This window comes from Rhineura floridana, chromosome 10 (genome assembly GCF_030035675.1).
Source record: "Rhineura floridana isolate rRhiFlo1 chromosome 10, rRhiFlo1.hap2, whole genome shotgun sequence".
Classification (NCBI taxonomy): Eukaryota; Metazoa; Chordata; class Lepidosauria; order Squamata; family Rhineuridae; genus Rhineura; species Rhineura floridana.
In genome coordinates this window covers 77,891,257-77,910,513 of record NC_084489.1, presented here as the reverse complement: position 1 = coordinate 77,910,513, position 19,257 = coordinate 77,891,257, and the positions used below count along the sequence as shown (strand labels likewise).

The following is a 19,257-nucleotide window of genomic DNA, read 5'->3' as shown; positions in this document are numbered from 1 at the left end:
GGCAGCAGTGAAGACGTAGCAAGCAGGAACGGAAGCATACATCCAATTACCCATCCACTCCTTGCCAATACAGCACTTTCTATTATTATTTTTTGTCTGCTGACCTTCCCTAATCCCTTATATGTTAACAAGCAGAAAAGTGAGGAACAGACAGCTTTTTGATTAAATTCGTGGCTTGCAATGGAACAGAAACTGATTTCTGAAGATGCCATGAACGATAAAGATACTTCATTGAGGACTTGGGAGTGAGATAAGAAAGGGATGGCTCACTGTATGACTAGATGACTGGAGGTACTTGCCTAGAGTATGCTGAGCAGGGGCAGAGTACACCCTCATGAATGCACTCAGGCCTGCTAAGTGTCCTGACTCACAGTCTGTCCTCTGTTTTTATTGAGGATGCAACAACATTGGAGATTAAGTTGCTGCAGTACTTTTGCCCTAGAAGATTGATTGATTGATTGATTGATGTATTTACAATCCTGTTCCTCCTCCCAAGGGAGCTCCAGGACAGCAGACAACCAAGTGGCAAAACAACATAATCAAAACTAAAATTAAAACATTTAAAACATTAAGGACATCTAAGAACTTTTAAAAACAGTCACATAGCCTCACAGGTAATAATGTCAAGGTGTCCAGAAACAGTATCTTTCAGCCATCAAATGTCTGGGTGTTTTTAAATTCCTCTTGAATGTTAATAATGAGGGAAACAAACACACCTCATCAGGGAGGGTGTTCCACAAACAGGTAACCACCACCAAGAAGGTCCTGTTGTGGGCCAGGTGAGGGGAACTCGACCCAGGCAGCTAACGAATGTGTCTTGTTCCGGTCCTCCCCGCATCCACAAGTATGCTGGTTGTTCTATCAGCCAGCTCTCAGATCTCCGGATGCTACTTTTAAATGCCAGATCGGTACATAATAAGATCTCCCTCATCCACGATTTAATTGTGGATGAGGCGGCCGATCTGGCATGTATAACTGAGACCTGGGTGGGTGAGCAGGGAGGAATCAGTCTCTCCCAACTGTGCCTGCCTGGATACTTGGTTCAGCATCAGGGTAGACCTGAGGGCCGGGGAGGGGGAGTCGCTGTAGTCTGTAGGAGTTCTATCTCCCTCTCCAAGCACCCTGTCCATGTGACTACTGGTCTAGAGTGTTTGCACCTCGTGTTGGGTCAAGGGGACAGATTGGGGATTCTGTTGGTGTACCGCCCACCCCGCTGCCAAACCGACTCCCTAACTGAGCTGACAGAGGTGTTCTCGGATATATTGTTGGGATCCCCTAGACTGTTGGTGCTAGGGGATGTCAACATTCATGCTGAGGCCACCTTATCTGGGGCGGCTCAGGACTTCATGGCTGCCATGACAACCATGGGGCTGTCCCAACATGCTATTGGCCCAACACACGTAGCAGGGCATACTCTAGACTTGGTTTTCACAACTGGACATGGAGATGGTGATCTGAATGTGGGGAATCTTACATCAGTCCCTTTGTCATGGACAGATCACCGCTTGTTGAAGTTTAGACTTACAACGGCTTCTCCCCTCTGCAAGGGTGGGGGACCCATTAAGATGGTCTGCCCTCGGAGACTAATGAATCCGGATGGTTTTCAAAGGGCTCTGGGGAGTTTTCCGGCTGATAGGGCTGGCGCTCCTGTCGAAACCCTGGTTGAACTGTGGAATACAGAAACGACCCGGGCAGTTGACATGATCACTCCTGCGCGCCCTCTCCTGTGTAGAGCTCATACGGCTCCATGGTACACTCCAGAGCTGAGAGCGATGAAACAATATAGGAGACGGCTTGAGTGCAGATGGAGACGGACTCCTGATGGATGCAATTATGCACTGGTAAGTGCCTATACCAAGTTGTATCTAGGGGCAGTGAGGGTGGCAAAAAAGTGTTACTTTGCTACCTCTATCAAAGCATCTATCTGCCGCCCAGCGGAGCTCTTTAAAATTGTCCGAGGGCTATTACATTCTGGCCCTAGGGACATGGTAGAACCAACTAGGGCTCGCTGTAATGAATTTGCTAGGCACTTCCAAGATAAAATCTTTTGCATCCGCCAGGACTTGGACTCCAATGTTACAGCAGTTGAATCATATGAGGTCTCCAGAACACAGCCTTGTCCTGATTTTTTGGATGAGTTTCAGTTGGTACAGCTCGAGGACGTTGACAAGGTGCTTGGAAAGGTGCGTGCAACCACTTCTGTGTTGGACCCTTGCCCCTCTTGGCTAATAAAAGCTAGCAGGGATGGAACTGCCGGCTGGGCCAGGGAGGTGATTAATGCCTCATTGCGAGAGGGAGTGGTCCCTAACTGCCTGAAAGTGGCGGTAGTGAGACCGCTTCTAAAGAAATTTTCCCTGGACCCAGAAATTGTTAATAACTATAGGCCGGTAGCAAATGTTCCATTTCTGGGCAAGGTCCTAGAACGAGTGGTTGCGGATCAGCTCCAGACACTCTTGGATGAAACTGATTATCTGGAACCATTTCAATCGGGTTTCAGGCCTGGTTTTGGCACGGAGACAGCCTTGGTCGCCCTGTACAATGACCTTTGTCGGGAGAGAGACAGGGGGAGTGTAACTCTGTTGATTCTCCTTGATCTCTCAACGGCTTTTGATACCATCGACCATGGTATCCTCCTGGGGAGGCTCGCTGAGCTGGGAGTTGGAGGTACTGCATGGCAGTGGTTTTCCTCCTACTTGGCGGGTCGTCTCCAGAAGGTAGTGCTTGGGGAGCATTGCTCGGTACCATGGACCCTCCAGTATGGAGTTCCGCAGGGGTCAGTTCTGTCCCCCATGCTCTTTAACATCTACATGAAGCCGCTGGGTGCGGTCATCAGGAGTTTTGGAGTGCGTTGCCACCAGTATGCTGATGACACGCAGCTCTACTTCTCCTTTTCATCTTTTTCAGGTGAGGCTGTTAATGTGCTGAACCGATGTCTGGCTGCGACGATGGACTGGATGAGAGCTAACAAACTGAGGCTCAATCCAGACAAGACTGAGATGCTGTTAGTGGGTGGTTCTTCTGACCAGATGGTGGATGCTCAACCTGTCCTGGATGGGGTTGCACTCCCCCTGAAGGAACAGGTTTGTAGCTTGGGAGTACTTTTAGAACCATCCCTGTCACTTGAGGCTCAAGTAGCCTCGGTGGCACGGAGTGCTTTCTACCAACTTCGGTTGGTGGCCCAGCTACGCCCCTATCTGGACAGGGATGACCTTGCTTCAGTTGTCCACGCTCTGGTAACCTCTAGACTAGATTATTGCAATGCGCTCTACGTGGGGCTGCCTTTGAAGACGGTTCGGAAACTGCAGCTTGTGCAAAATGCAGCGGCCAGATTGTTAACACGGACCAGGCGGTCCGAACATATAACACCGGTTCCGGCCCGCTTGCATTGGCTGCCTATATGTTTCCGGGCTCGATTCAAGGTGCTGGTTTTAACCTATAAAGTCTTACATGGCTTGGGACCACGATACTTGATGGAACGCCTCTCCCAATATGAACCTACCCGTACACTGCGCTCAACATTGAAGGCCCTTCTCCGGGTGCCTACGCAGAGGGAAGCCCGGAGGATGGTAACAAGAAAAAGGGCCTTCTCAGTGGTGGCCCCCGAATTATGGAACAATCTCCCTGATGAGGTATGGCTGGCACCAACATTGTTGTCTTTTCGGTGCCAGGTTAAGACCTACCTCTTCTCCCAGGCATTCTAGCATTTTAGCATTTCAGTATTGTAGCATTTAGCATTTTAGTATTTTTAGTATTTCAGCATTTTAGTTTAGTATAGGTTTATTTGGAAATTTAATGAGTTATGTTTTAAATTGATTAATGTGTGGTTTTAAATTGTATGTTGATATTTTGATGTTGTGAACCGCCCAGAGAGCTTTGGCTATGGGGCGGTATAAAAATTTAATAAATAATAATAAATAATAATAACCGGGCAGCACCCAATGGTGGCATCACCAACAGGATCTCCCCTTCCAGTCGTAGGGCCCAAGATGGTGGATACTTTGGGAGCTGCTCTTTTTGTTCTAACACCTTGAATTGGGGCTGGTAGCTCACTGGCAGCTAATGCAATGCTTTCAGGACCGGTGACCCATGGTCTCATCAGGTTGCCCCACTCACCAACCTAGCAACTGCCTGTTGCTTCAGGACCTGCCTCATCTAGGATATGTCAGCATGAAAGAAAGGCAGATTGTGCATTGGTCAAGAATGTAGCACGTGTAGATAATTCTTTACAAAATACATACGAATGAAGCCTTCCTGGCCATCACTTAGAAAACCAATGACATAAATGCCTGTGCTGCATCCTCTGTTTTGGAGAGATCTGGCTTTTTTTGTAGTCAGGTATCTATACCCAGCACAACATGTGCTTCAGAAGCTCGGAGGGGAGGGTTGCCCGGGAGAGGGCATTCTCTGTGGTGGCCCCTAAATTGTGGAACTCCCTCCTCAGTGAGGTGCAAATGGCATCTTTATTACGCAGTTTCCATCATATGCTAAAGATGAAGCTCTTTACTCTGGCCTTCAAACACTGATATATAGGTATAGGTATAGATAGATATAGATCACCCTATTCTTGTGGTAATTTGCTTTAAACTGTTTTTTAATATTTTCTTTTAAATTATTGTAACCCATCTTGGGACCTCGGGGTGAAGGGCGGGTAATAAATTGCAATGATGGTAACAACAGCCATGGTGTCTACTTAAAGAGCTGTGAGATTTATCAAGAAAGGGATAATAAAACAATCTTTTTGATTACAGGTTTATATAAATGTTTCAAAATAATGCATACATAAGAACTGCTCTGCCAAATCAAATCAAAGATCCATCTAGCCCCAGCACCCTGTTTCCAGTAGTGGCTACCAGATGCTCCTCAAAAGTCGACAAGAAGGTCATGAAGCACATCCCTCTGAAAATAGAGGTTCAGGAATAATGGCAATTATATAGCAATAGGACCTTTTTATATTACAAATAAACAAATTCGAACACATACCATTTCTAAACATTCCAAAATCCACAATTGGGCAATACTTTTATAAGAACAACCAAAACATTAGAGAAGTGAGCAAGCTTTTGAGTTCACTATTGTATGCTGTTTGGGGTTGATTCTTATAAAAGTATTGCACAACCCCACATTTTGGGGGTTTTCATAGGGGGCAATGCAGCTTCCTCTGTTTTTTATGTGCCTTGAATAATTTCTAAACAGGCTTGCTCTTCCTGCAAACAAAGCAAGCTATTTCACTGCTTGTCTTTCCTGATAAAAACATAAGGTGGGAACCCCTCTTTTTTGCACAGGATGTGGGGGCAGGGAGTGTGAGAGAGAAGAAAGTGCTGATTGCCCCATCTGATAATGTGAGGGTGTTATCTGACACTGACAGTATAGTATATTGAATTTTTCATGGCCTTGTCAGTTTCTTTTTGCTCATCGTGATTATTAGACTAACACAGTGTTGCATTATGCACTAGTGCATAAAATAAAACTCTTCTGCAATAACTAGAAACTGCCTTCAGGAACAGTGAGCAAATGGAAGGACGAAAATAATTAATTAATATGATTGGATCCTTCAACTGGTTTGTGTTTGTTTTCGCTTTCCACAAAAGAAATGAGTCTTTTACCAGTACATCTACAATTGAGACTGGGTGATCGAATGAAGTCCATTCTTCTTCTTGGTCTGGGCAAATTGTGAGCCAAGTGGGTATGCAGTAGAGTCATATCCTGATCCCTTCTCCACCCGCAATGCAGATGGAAACCATTGTATAGACTGCATGCTACAATAAGCTATGTTGGGAGACTGGCCTTTTATCCTGCACTATACCTGATGTTGGGAGGAATAAGCCTCAGTTTTCAGTTTGGTGCTTAAGCCGGCAATAGTATAGCATGAAGTAGAGGCTCACCAACCAATGCTGCATTGATTCCCTTCTGTATGCACTGATTGCTGCAGGGTAACATACTGGAAGCAGCATACACCCAAGGTGCTGATTTGCAAATATTTTGCCTCCAGTACGTGTTTCAACATGTACTTGTCTGCCATGGAATCTGTGTGTTGTAAAAGACTTTGGGCAGTGTTCTCTGGGCTTTTATTCAGATGGAGCACTGTCCAGGCCTTTTGAGAACATACCTTGTAACCCAGCCAGCACTCATCCATGGCTTCATATTGTACATTAATGAGTCATCATGCTCTGTATTTCACCAATAGTAATGGTGGACAAGCCTACCTTCAGGCAGGTTTATTCTCTGTTGCTGAGCTTCTCTTTGACTAAGCTCTGCTGAGCTTCCTTCGGCCATGAGATTTCCAGTAGTTCAATAAGTTATGCTCAACTTCTTCCCACATAATGAAACTAAGCTGGATTTGATTCTAAAGTTTCAGGGTCAGAGATAAACATTTTTCCTCTTGCATTATTTTTAAGTAGTTTGAATACATTTCAAGTCATATCATACCACTTTAATCAGCCATGGCCCTCCCCAAAGAAGGAAGTGTAGTTTGTTAAGGATGCTGAGAGTTGTCAGAAGACCCCTATTCCCCTCACAGAGCTACAATTCTCAGAGTTCCCTGGGAAGAGGGATTGACACTTCAATCACTCTGAGAACTGCCGCTCTGTGAGGGGAATAGGGATCTCCTGACAACTCTCAGCACTGAACAACAAACAAAAGTTCCCAGGATCCTTGGGGGGAAGCCATGAATGACTGATTGAAGTGGCATGATATTGCTTTAAATGTATAGTCCAGATGGAGCCTGAGTGTTCAGTGTGTATTTGCTTATGTATTTCATAAAGTTATTGCGCATTTTATTGTTCTGGCCTACTTAACCTTTCTGTGAGCTGCCCTGAGATAAACCTGGTGATGAGAAATATAGAAATCCCTGGAATCAATTTTTGAATTAATTAAATACCAGAAGGCCAGTGCCTTTAATAACTGTATGACAGCTGAAAATCCGTGTAGCTTTCTCTTTGACTGCATCTCCATGACTGCAAGAGTGTCATTTCAGAATTTACTACCACTTATGCACATTAAGGAGCAGAGCCCTCCTGCAGATGTTTATTTTGGTAGGATGGGTGCATGGAAGGGCACAGTGGTAGCATTACAGTTGCAGGCTCTGCCCTGACCTGTGCATACTCATTAGAGCATAGGAAGCTGCCTTATGCTGAGTCAGACCATTGGTCCATTGAACTCAGTATTGTCTACACTGACTGGCAGCAGCTCTACAGAATTTCAGGCAGGGTTCTCTCCCAGCCCTTTCTGGAGATGCCAGATACTGAACTTGCATGCAAGGCAGATGCTCCACCACTTAACTATGGCCCTTCCCCTGTAAAATGTCCCTGTACATACAGTTTGGGAAGGGGCGTGTCTCGGTGGTGGAGCATCTGCTACCTTGCATGCAGAAGGTCCCAGGTTCAATTCCCCAGTATCTCCAGGCAGAGATAGGAGACATTCAATGCCTTGAAACCCTGGAGAGCCGCTACCACTCAGTGTAGACAATAGTGAGCTAGATGGACCAGTGGTCTGACTCAGTATAAGGCAACTTCCCGTGTCCCAGCTCTTCAGACATTATCTGCAGAGGGAACTATGGGATCAGATGGAGACATGGTTGCACATGCAAGACCCCTCCTGCAGACATTCTAATAAATGCGCTGTCTAGGTCAAGGGCAGAGCCTGCCACCACCCCACACTCAAGCACGTGTTGGTTGTAGATGAACATCTGTGGAGGGCAAAAGAGCTGCATTGTCAACCGGATTGTAAGTAGGGATGGGGGAGAATTTCAGTCCAGTTCACATTTAAAAGTGAACCCAACTAATTATCTCTTCACAAAACAAGTGGGAGGGCCATAGCTCAATTATAGAAGTTCTGCTTTGCATGCAGAAGGTCCCAGGTTCAATCCCCAGCGTCTCCAGGTAGGACTGGGAGACATTCCTTACCTGAAACCCTGGAGAGCTGCTGCCAGTCAGTGTAGACAGTGCAGAGCTAGATGGACCAACGGTCTGACTCGGTGTAAGGCAGCTTCCTGTGTTCCTAAACTGAACTGAAACGCAGCCATCCTTCAAAATTCACACTTCTCCACATTTTGCAGTGTAGTTTTTCCAGCCAAGCAGTGTGTCCAAAAATGCTCATATATGGGTAAAGTGTGTATAAAAATGCATATATTTTAGTGAACATAACACAAAAATGCATTGTATTAGGAAAAGTTCCTTGCAAAAACATGTATATTGGGGGAAAACATTAGGGAAATTGCATTTTAGGAGAATTTTGCACTAAAATATGATGAATTTTCATGCTGACTTTTTAAGATGATGATGATGATGCAAACTGATGTAGAAATGTGGAGACCTGAGAAATAGAGAGAAACCAAAATTGACAGATTTGCCCATCCCTCATCACAAGCAGCTGCCTTCCACGCAAGGCCATCTAACCTTTCACTGTCTGTTTTTATTGGCATCAGCTCCAAAGACAGAGACAAAGATGTCTTCTATCATGCTGCTACCTTTAAAGTGAAAAACTCCAGGGATTGCTCATGTCACCATCTAAAATCTAAATGCAAAGCATGTGATCTGCCATGGAGTTGCTGAAGGCACAGACTCGTGTCCCGTGCACAAGCTGGCAACTGTACCTTTGACTCTATTGATTCATTCTATTTTTTGTTGACTTGAACTCAGGCCTGTGGGTCTCAGCTTTGAGGAAGTTGTGCTGAACAGTTTGGGAGTGGAAGAGCCTCTTGTACAGGCATAAAAGGGGCTCTTCGGTGGCCGCTTTTATTCCAGCCAGCTTTTTCATCTGCACATAAATATAAACCTGGCAGGTGTGTTTGTTTCCAAGCAGTTTTCATAGAGCTCACATCATTAATTCTTCTTGATGTTATTCTCGCATATCTTGTTGTTTGCAGTGACATCTGAGTCAATATTAAGCTGCAGTCTGCCACGTGTAATTAGGTTGGTTTAGGGGGCTTGCAGCAGATGAGCTGGAAACCAGGAAGGTAGCATATCATTAACAGCTATATCCATCTTTTTTGGAAGAAACATCAAGGGGATAACCTTAAGAGAAACAGTCCATGAACGGGGAGACTGTCAGGGTAAGGAGGGAATCTCATTATGGCTATCTGCAGCATGGGATAGACAAGGGGAGCTCGGAATTTTGCACCCTTCAGCTGCTTACACTTGAGCTGAATATCTCCTGACTTTATGGCATGATATAAAAACTCACCTAAAACAGTGGTTTTTCAGACTGCGTTCTAGAGCAGATGAGGGTCCTGTGGCTGCACAGATGTTGCCGAATGGCAACTCCCATCACATGCTGACTGGGCCTGAGGGCGGTTGGAGTCCAATACCATCTGGAGGCTCCCCGTGCCTGTTCTAGCAAATGCTGGGACCCCTCAGAAACCTATTGAGATTCCTTGGTGGAAAAAATCCATAATGGCAGACAAGCTTCCTGGCAACTTTACCTATACTGCCAAAGTTCTAAGTTCTTGGTTCAGATTACAAATTTGCTCAGTCGCTATCCTTGCATGTGTTAATAATGTAACATCATTTACTTGCAAAGTTTGTTAACAGTGTGAAATATAGAATGAAATGGGGGCGAGTTAAGTCTGTTTTCCATTCACTCTCCCCTCTCCCTCACCATATTTCACTAATCTCAGCTCAAACCAAGCTCAGCAAAACAAGCAAGCTCCAAAAGGATTTATTTATTTGTTTGTTTGTTTATTTATTTGTTTATTAGATTTATATCCCGCCCTTCCTTTCAGTAGGAGCCCAGGGTGGCAAGATTCTTTTTTAAAACTCTAGGAATCAAGGATCTTAAGTCTCTAGTAGTGTAATAAGGTGCGACCAGCATCACAGGTCAATTTAGAACCAAGGGTGTCGTCATCCAGGGTCTCAAAGCATATTCGTCCTCTTACAGTTTTTTGAACAGGGTCCCAGCAGGGTCCCTATGTCTCCAGCATCCTATGAGCCAATCCACATGAAATGGCCATGTGTTAGCCACTGAGAAGAGTCTTCTAACATGCTTCCTTGTGCTTTACTGCTGGTTGGAGCCAATTAGTGTGAAAGGAGGTGAGTCAGCTAACTCTCATTTTTCATGCCTTTTGGCTCTTAGGGAGATCTGTTATTGTGGAAGAAGGTATTAACAAGGATCTCATTCTCAACCCAGCAGCAAAAAAAAGGGGAGGGGGTGTGGCTGTAATTGTTATGAAGGAACCCTGCACTTCTGAATTTGTCATGACACTACTGTTTAGAACTCTCAGAAATAAATTGGAATTTGGTCCTGGGGTTTTCCATTGATGCTCGTAATATGCCAGTTTTAAAATTTAAATAGCAGCCATGGCAGAGCAGTCAAGATCACAGCACATGAGAAAGAGAGCTTACTCCTTCCCCTCCCACACCCTGTAGTCTGATGAAAATGTCCTTGTGGTTCTCCCCAGAGGGAAGCTTCTGTTGGCACCACCCCACTCACCAGGTCTGGATCCTGATATTCCCTTTCCCTGTGAAGGGTGGCTAGTAATGCATCACCAAGACACAAATCTGCATAAAAATTGCATGTGCTAATTTATATATATATAATTTATATAGATATATGCAAATTTGGAAAATAACTATAATTTAAACAGAAAAAATGATTCATCTCACCCTAGTGGGGAAGACTATGAGCAGGTGACCTGTGTGCTGCTCAGTCTGCTGTCCAGGTGCTAAGTGCTGATGGGCAACTTCAAAGCCCCCTTTTTTCCTTCTTAAAACAGGACTTGGTCCAGAAAGCCCTTCTAATGGAGGAAGCTTTCAAACAGAGGACAAGCCTCTGTAAAGCAGGGCAGTCATGATAGGCCTCAGAGCTTGTTAAGCCCTAATGGGCCCTCATTCCAATTAACTGCTGCGGTCTTACCTGTTTATCACAAATCCTAATTCAGAGACAGCAAGAGACTGGCATTGCTTGCCTGCCCTATGTATTATACAATCACAAGAGTGGCTGTATACTATAGCAAACATGGATTTTTCACATTCCGCAAAAAAATTCCCCCATGCCATTCTGATGCTTCCCATAAGCTCATTTCAAAACAAAACCTTACTAAACTTGTAGTCCTGAACTCAGAAATGCTTGGTTATCAACCCTCTAAGTTCTCATGGTGATACACACAACAGTCAGAGAGAATTGAGCGTTCAGTGTGTAAAACGAGGGGAAAAATCCAAACCCTTTTTTCTGTCAGTGGTCTCATAATTTGTTGAAATTAATTAATAATCAGCCATGTTTACAGAGTACCTGTAATCCTATTACTGATCTTGCCCCATTCTCTGACCTTCATCTTATACAGTTTAAATGTTAAAAAAATGCCAGGCTGATTTTTAATTAATGTAAGAAATTTAACATTGAAGTTAATGATAAGCATGGTCATGTTCAGTAAGAACCAATTGTCAGTGTTCTAAAACCCAGACTCACAGCTGTGTGGCTTGGCTAATCAGGTGGCCACACCCACCCCAGACATTTATTTCACTTTACACAGTCATGGCTTCCCCCAAAGAATCCTGGGAAATGTAGTTTGAGAAGGGTGCTGAGAGTTGTTAGGAGACTCCTATTCCCTTTACAGAGCTCCAGTGGCCAGAGTGGTTAAACAGTCAACCCCTCCTCTGGGGATTGTAGCTCTGTGAGGCGGAGAGGGTCTCTCCTAGCAACTCTCAGCACCCTTCACTAGCTACACTTCCCAGGATTCTTTGAGAGAAACCATGACTGTCCAGAATGAAATAAAGGTCTGGTGTGGATGTGGCCAGGGACAGCTTTGGTTTAAATTTGGGTGGGAGACTACATTTGCCTGCTGTAGAACAAAAAGGTGGGGGAAACCTTGAAAAACAATTATACTGTTCAAAATGTTTTCCTTTTGAAAAGGAAAGGGACTTTCCCTCTATGCCTACCCACCCAATCTCCTCCCATCTCCCTCTGTCTCCCATCCTCCTTCCTCCTCCCTTCCTGCCTCTCCACCAGGTCAGTTTCATCTATCGTGAGCATGATTGTACAGGAGTAAATCCCACTGAACTCAAAAAGCATGCAATGATCAAACCTGCCCTCTCCTCCTCCTCCTCCCTCATATCCCCTCCCTCCTGCCCCCTCCTCCTGTCCTTCCAATCCATTCTCACCTCCCTTCCTTCTTCCCTCTCCTCTTCCCTCCCCCCTCCCTGCACCTCCCCTGGTCAGTTTTGCCTATCCTAAGCATAATTGCATGAGAGTAAATCCCATTGAACTCAATAAGCATACTAATGATTAAACCTACCCTTCCCTCCTCCTCCCTCCTATCCCCTCGCTCCTTCCCCTTCCTTCCCCCTCCTCCCTCTCCCTCCCTCCCCTCTCTCATTCCCCCTTCTCCTCCCCCCTTGGTCAGTTTCACCTATCCTAAGCACAGGAGTAAATCCCATTGAACTCAATAAGCATGCAAATGATCAGACCTGCCTTTCCCCTCCCCGTCTCCTCTCCTTCCTCTCCCCCATCCTTCCCGCCGCCCTCCTTCCCATCTCCTCTCCCCTTCTCTTCCCTTCTCTTCCCTTCTTCTTCCCCTTCGTTCTTCCTCCTCCCCTGCCCACTCAGTTTCACCTATGCTAAGCAGGGGAAATGGGCAGTTATAGTGAATGCACCAGGGAAGCAGGAGACCTGACCTTCTCACTAAGATATTGTATTGCCCTACAAATCACAATTTGGGTTGGTCTTTCACAGTCCAATCCACTTCCTGTGTAGCATGGAAGAAACTGGTAATGTGCCTCTGAGCATATGGTGAGTTAAAATGTTAAAACAAAACATCTTTGAAAAGATGTTAAAGCAAAACATCTTTTAAAACTTATTAAAACTTATTAAAACAAAACATCATTAAAAAACAGCTTTAAAAATATCTTAAAAAGCAATTCCAGCATAGACACAAACTGGGATAAGGTCTCTGCTTAAAAGGCTTGTTGAAAGAGGAAGGTCTTCAGTAGACACCGAAAAGATAACAAAGATGGTGCCTAATATTTAAGGGGAGGGAATTCCAAAGTGTCAGTGCTACAACTTTGAGGTAGGTTAGGTTGAGTCATCCGGTGAGCTTCATGGCTGAGAGGTAGGGATTTGAAACCAGGTCTCCTGAATGCTAGTCCAAACTCTCTGTGGTATCACTGGGGAACACACTTGGCCCTTGCTTGGCCAACTCAACAATCTGCATAGTCCTTCCTTGTCTGATCAGTTCATCCATCCAGTGCTACTTGCTGATCCTGAACAATAGCAAACTCATGAGGGCGTTTTGGCAATGGAGAACTGCATCCCAGCAGTTGCTGCAGTATAAATTTCATTCCCTAGTCCTTATGAGGTGGCTGCAGCCACATTCCAACCTGTCAATCTCTGGCTTTAGAGGCTATCTGCACATGTACATATAGATAAAAAAAAATATTTATTTTATTTATTTATTATTTTATTTATACCCCACCCTTCCTTCCAGCAGGAGCCCAGGGCGGCAAACAGAAACACTAAAAACACTTTAAAACATCATAACAAGACCTTAAAATACAAAACAACATTAAAAACATTTTAAAAATAACTTTAAAAACATCTTTTTTTAAAAAAAGGGTTAAAGATATTAAAAGACATATTAAAAGCAATTCTAACACAGACACAGACTGGGATAGGTCTCAACTTAAAAGGCTTGTTGAAAGAGGAAAATCTTCAAAAGGCACCGAAAAGATATCAGAAATGGTGCCTGCCTAATATTTAAGGGGAGGGAATTCCACAGGGTAGGTGCCGCCACACTAAAGGTCCGTTTCCTATATTGTACAGAATGAACCTCCTGATAAGATGGTATCTGCAGTAGGCCCTCACCTGCAGAGCAGAGTGATCAGCTGGATATATAAGGAGTAAGACGGTCTTTCAGGTATCCTGGTCCCGAGCTGTATAGGGCTTTGTACACCAAAAGTAGAACCTTGAACTTGGCCCGGTAGCAAATGGGCAGCCAGTGCAGTTCTTTCAGCAGCGGGGTAACATGGCGATACCCTGCCCCAGTGAGCAGTCTCGCCGCTGCATTTTGCACTAGCTGCAGCTTCCGGACCAGCCTCAAGGGCAGCCCCACATAGAGTGCATTACAATAATCCAGCCTGGAGGTTACCAGTGCATGGACAACAGTGGCCAGGCTATCCTGGTCCAGAAACAGCCACAGCTGTCTTGTCAGCCGAAGCTGGTAAAAGGCACTCCTAGCCACAGAGGTCACCTGGGCCTCTAGCGACAAAGATGGATCCAGGAGCACCCCCAGACTATGGACCTGCTCTTTCAGAGGGAGTACGACCCCATCCAAAGCAGGCAACTGACCAATTATCCAAACTCGGCAACCACCAACCCACAGTGCCTCCGTCTTGCTAGGATTCAGACTCAGTTTATTGGCCCTCATCTAGCATACCACCGAGTCCAAGCAGGTCCAGGGCTTGCATGACCTCTCCTGATGCAGAGTTCTCAGGGGCTACACCATTTCAGGCTACAGCTGGGATTACATATTTGAATGCATTTCCACATCAAAAAATCCATGTCCATGGTAATCTAGCATGCCATGAAGAAACATCCAGCCTAGCCTTCATCCTGCCATTCTAGCTTTCTACACACAGAGAGGTGGGTAGTTCATAGAATCATAGAATAGTAGAGTTGGAAGGGGCCTACAAGGCCATTGAGTCCAATGCCTATTTTAAAATAGGGAATTTGTTTGTTTAAGTAAATATGTCATAAAAATAAGTCCAATATACATAAAACAGGCAGCTGGGTATACAAACAATTGTTAAGTTTCCAATCTATGATCAAAGAAAGTGTACGTCTCATAATGTTCCCAACAATGTGTGTGGGTCTGCATTTTCTTGCCCCTTATTACACCGATACAGAATGAAAATGCTCAATTTTCCCTTGAACATTTATTTTATTTATCAGATTTCTATAGCCAGACATCAATAAACTTTTCCTGGGTGATTTACAACAACATACTTTTTTAAAAAATCCATAATAATTAAGCCCAACAGTAAAAGACAGTGAAACAAAACACTGCATTGAGGCAGCATAAAATAATTTACAGCACAGTTTTAAAGCACAGTTTAAAAGCCTGGGTGAATTAAAAGGTCTGCCATCTGGTGCTGAAAAGAGCATAAAGAGGGTCTGATTCCCCAGTTGATGGTTACAGCAACCCCAAATTCAGCTGGCTCCTCCTCCTCTAACTCTGAGCTTGAGGCCATGACAGCTATGAGACACAATGCCCTCCAATAACTCCCTCTGTGAAACCATTGGCAGAGGAAGTATGTGAATGGGATATTGATTTGGAAGGCCATTGAATCTATCGCTTGCATGCTGTCACCACTTCTGGATCTCTTCACCGTTTAAAAACCTTGGCTGGAACTTGCCGAATCATCCCACCAAAGATCACATATCAGGAATCCTGGTGCTTAATTATTTATGCTAACCACAATGCCCTCTCCTTATTCTTTTTTTTCCCCATTAATTTTTATTCAAATTTTCAAAATCAAGACAATACAAAAAGAAAAACACAAATTAAAACTAATACAATAAAAAGAAAAAAAACTATTGACTTCCGATTTGTCGTAGTTCAGCTATAGGTCTATAATATATAACAAACCTGTCTCTTGATAAATTATAAAATCACCTTCCTCCAGCAGTTATCTTAGTTGGTATCAAATCTCATTAACATCATATCATTTTATTCTTCTACAAAAAGTCAAAGAGAAGTTTCCAATTCTTGAAATATATGTCCATCAATTTTTTTCTAGATAGACATGTCAATTAATCCAACTCTTCAAGTCTATTAAATCCAGTAATTTCAAATCGCTCTTCTTCCTTTATCCGTGTTGATTCCATCTTCCATCTTCCATCTTTATGCACCCAATAATCTTGCTGTCATAGTCATATAATAAGAGTCTGATAGGGATTTCCTTCATAACAAATATTTTCTTGCTATCATTTCCGAACGTATCACTGAAGTATTGTTGCAGAACCACATCTCTGTTCCTCTTTTTTACAGAATGCACTAGCACAACTCTTGAAGGGTTTTTCATTGTCACAAAACAGGAATTAATTCTGTAAACTTTCTCCATTTCAAGTTCCATCAAATCCTTCCAGTCCATTAATTTTTTCGAACCGATGATATCTTTATCTCCAATCTCTTCACCAATTCCTTCAGGGACAGCGCTGAATTCCAAACAGTAATATTTGTCTCCAGGATCCATCACAGCCAGAAAATCCAAATCTTTTTCCAAGACCATATTTAATCCAATCTCCAGGGCTTGAACCTTCCCTTTAATTTTTCTTTCATCCTTTTTTAATTTTCCAAATTTATCTTTGTTCTCCTTTCTCATAGAATCCTGAATTTCTTTCAGCTCCTGTCTCATTTCGCCAAATTCACTTATCACCACTTGTCTGTTATGTCTGAGTTCTTGTTTTGTTAGCTTAATCTCATTCATTATTTTCTGAAACATATCTAAAGAGAAAGTCCCTTCTTGTACATCCATGATCTCAACCACCTTCTTGATTGTCATTCTTAAAACAAACAAAAAAACACAATCCCTTCAATTTCCAATGTCCCAAGCAAAGAACAGTTTATTTCTTTATCCAGTTACAAAGGAGTTAATCTTTCAAGCCAGCTGACGTCACCCTCTAGACAAGACGAACTGCCTTATCTCTTGTATGTCCAAAAGTGCCAAAACAACTTTAATTCACAGCATCCAAATAATTAGTAGCAGGAAGAATGAGCAGATTCGTCAAAAAAAAAAAAACGGAAAAAATAGTCCCAGACATATATTACTCAAAAGTCTTATAAATCAAAAAAAAAAATTCTCTTTAAATTAGAAACCCCTCAGCCGTTTGTAATCTTTATAATGCTGAATTCCATGCCAGCTTTTTGCAATAAAAATAAAGATAAACTATTTCTATTTTCTTCCCCTTAACTCCGTGAATAAAAGAGAAAGCTATGACCCAGGGTTTCTTAATTGCTGGTTCTTTGACAAATCTCTTGTATTGATAACAAAATAATGAGAAAAGACAGGAGAATGCTTGCCTGTTAATCCGTTTTTCTTTGAAGAAAAAAAAAACGGCTCACTTAATCAGTTGAGCTGGTTGGAAATCCTAGCTCCGTCCGAGCTGCTGGAAGACCTTCTTTCACAGAATTCCAGCCTCCAACAAACACAACAAAGCTCTGTGGAAAATCTCTACGTTTCTTCCTTATCCGGAAGAAATTTTCCAGTCAAAAAGCCCTTCTGACTGGTTTTAAAACTGAAAAAGTTTCCACCAAGACGGGAGCCCGTCCCAGAGGCAGCACAGGCAGAGCGATCCTCCTGGGAAGTCCAATACCCTCTCCTTATTCTGATGTCCTGTACTGTAATAAAATATTATCAATGAAGCAGTGTTTATCATGTCACATGAAGAAATCTGATTTACAGTGGTGCCCTCCACAAGCATCATTGATATTAGGTTACAGAATACAAGATAATCCATCATGAGGAACTTAAAAGTATAATTAGGATTTATATTAAAGGGCACATTTACTGATACATACTTTAAGTAATATAACAAGGCAGCTATCCTTTAAAATAACTATGTTAGAAGCTTGGGATGCAAAATTCTACCCAACCCCCTGTTCTGTTTGAAGGCATTAAAAGGCTCTTTTCAGTTCTGAAAGGCAGCTGAAATGTGCTGCAGAGGTTTCTTTCAAAGTGTCTAAGTCATTGTAGCTGTTTTGCCTGCAGAGCCCAAGTTATAGTTCTGAAGAGAATGTATACATTTGTTGGGGAGAGAAGCAGGAGACTGCTTTCAAAATATAAATGTGCCACAGAGTCCATTTGTAATGCTCAAATGACTGAGCTATGCAAAGAGAGCATCACAATCAGTGTTGTAATATCTGAATAGTGAAATGGAAATGGAGTGCCTTCAAGTCGATCCCGACCTATGGCGACCCTATGAATAGGGTTTTCATGGTAAGCAGTATTCAGAGGGGGTTTACCATTGCCTTCCTCTGAGGCTGAGAGGCAGTGACTGGCCCAAGGTCACCCAGTGAGCTTCATGGCTGTGTGGGGATTCAAACCCTGGCCTCCCAGGTTGTAGTCCAACACCTTAACCACTACACCACACTGACTATCTGAACAGTAGATGGAGAATATGAGACTGAAACTTCAGCATTTGCACTGAAAAGAGGAATTTTTGGATTCGAGCTCCAGGGCGGGGAGTTCCATAAAATGGTTCCTGCTGCATATCTATACTGAGTTTGGCAGTTTAGGATTTACACAGAATAAGTTTGAAATCATATACCAGAGATCCTTCTAGTTCTAAAGAGGTGTTTAAAAAATGCCTTTGCCTTGCTAATTCACTAAAATTGTATCATGAGTACTGTTAAGGGAGGCTGTTAGAACTGGCAGACACATCCTCAGCCGGTGATATCAGCCTCAATACATAGAGGGAGAATCCATAGCTTAGTGGGTTTAAAGCATTTCCTCTGCAGTTATTAAGTTTCAAGTTCAATTACTGGAATCTCCATTAAAAAGTTGACAAGAGGCAGTAGCTCTTTAAAACGCTGAAAGTGGTTTCAGTGAGATTTTACTTACCATGATGTGCATATATTTATTTTGTCTCCCTGTTGCCTCTGGTCAAACAGGTAACTGAAAAAATACACAAAGCAGCAGAACTTGTCTGCATTACATCTCCTTCAAACTACTTTCAATTCAAGGGGTCTGCCTTCAGCCTCCGGTTATGTTGCTGGAAAATATCTCTGGCCTGATTCTGTTCAAATGGAACTGTTGTGGCCTAGATGTGCCAGTAGTGTTATTCAATATCAGAGCAGAGCTACATATTCAGAAAAGGCTTTGTGGTACAACTCTGATAGAACTTATCACTTAAAAATACAAGAAGATACTTATATTTGGTGGTCATTTATATAGGAAACTCCCTGCATATGGAGGTTTCTAGTCTAGTTTTCTTCCTGACTTGCTAGTTGTGTATATGGCTGCCCATCTACTACTGAGCCAGAATCTGGCTACTGAGCCAGATTCAATAATTAATTGTATTAATTTACAAAGCTTTGAACAACTTAGATCCAAGGTATCGTAGGGACTGCCTGACCCCTCATATCCCATCTCAATCACTGATGCAAGAGCAGTGTCAGTCTTCCCTCAAGTTGGTGAGACTCATTTAAAATTGACATGAAATTGAGCCTTCCGTGTCATTGGCCCAGTTCTCTGGAATGCTGTGCCAACAGAGATTCAGCAGGTCAACACCTGCTGAAAACCTTTCTCTTCCACCAGGCTTATGCAGGCA

The 19,257-nt window shown here is 43.3% G+C and overlaps 1 protein-coding gene across 9 annotated transcripts in view; it reads left to right on the top strand.

Moving 5' to 3' along the window:
• DPP6 (dipeptidyl peptidase like 6) overlaps positions 1-19,257 on the top strand; it is a 717,188-nt gene that overhangs the window by 596,816 nt on the left and 101,115 nt on the right. The window contains exon 8 of one of the 9 annotated variants that reach the window (XM_061587133.1): positions 4,749-4,937. The exons of the other annotated variants lie outside the window; for them this stretch is intronic. Coding sequence (XP_061443117.1) covers positions 4,749-4,772 — 24 coding nt within the window. The 3' untranslated portion in view covers positions 4,773-4,937. Of the gene's footprint in view, positions 1-4,748; positions 4,938-19,257 lie in introns of those variants that run through there. 9 annotated transcript variants of the gene reach the window in all.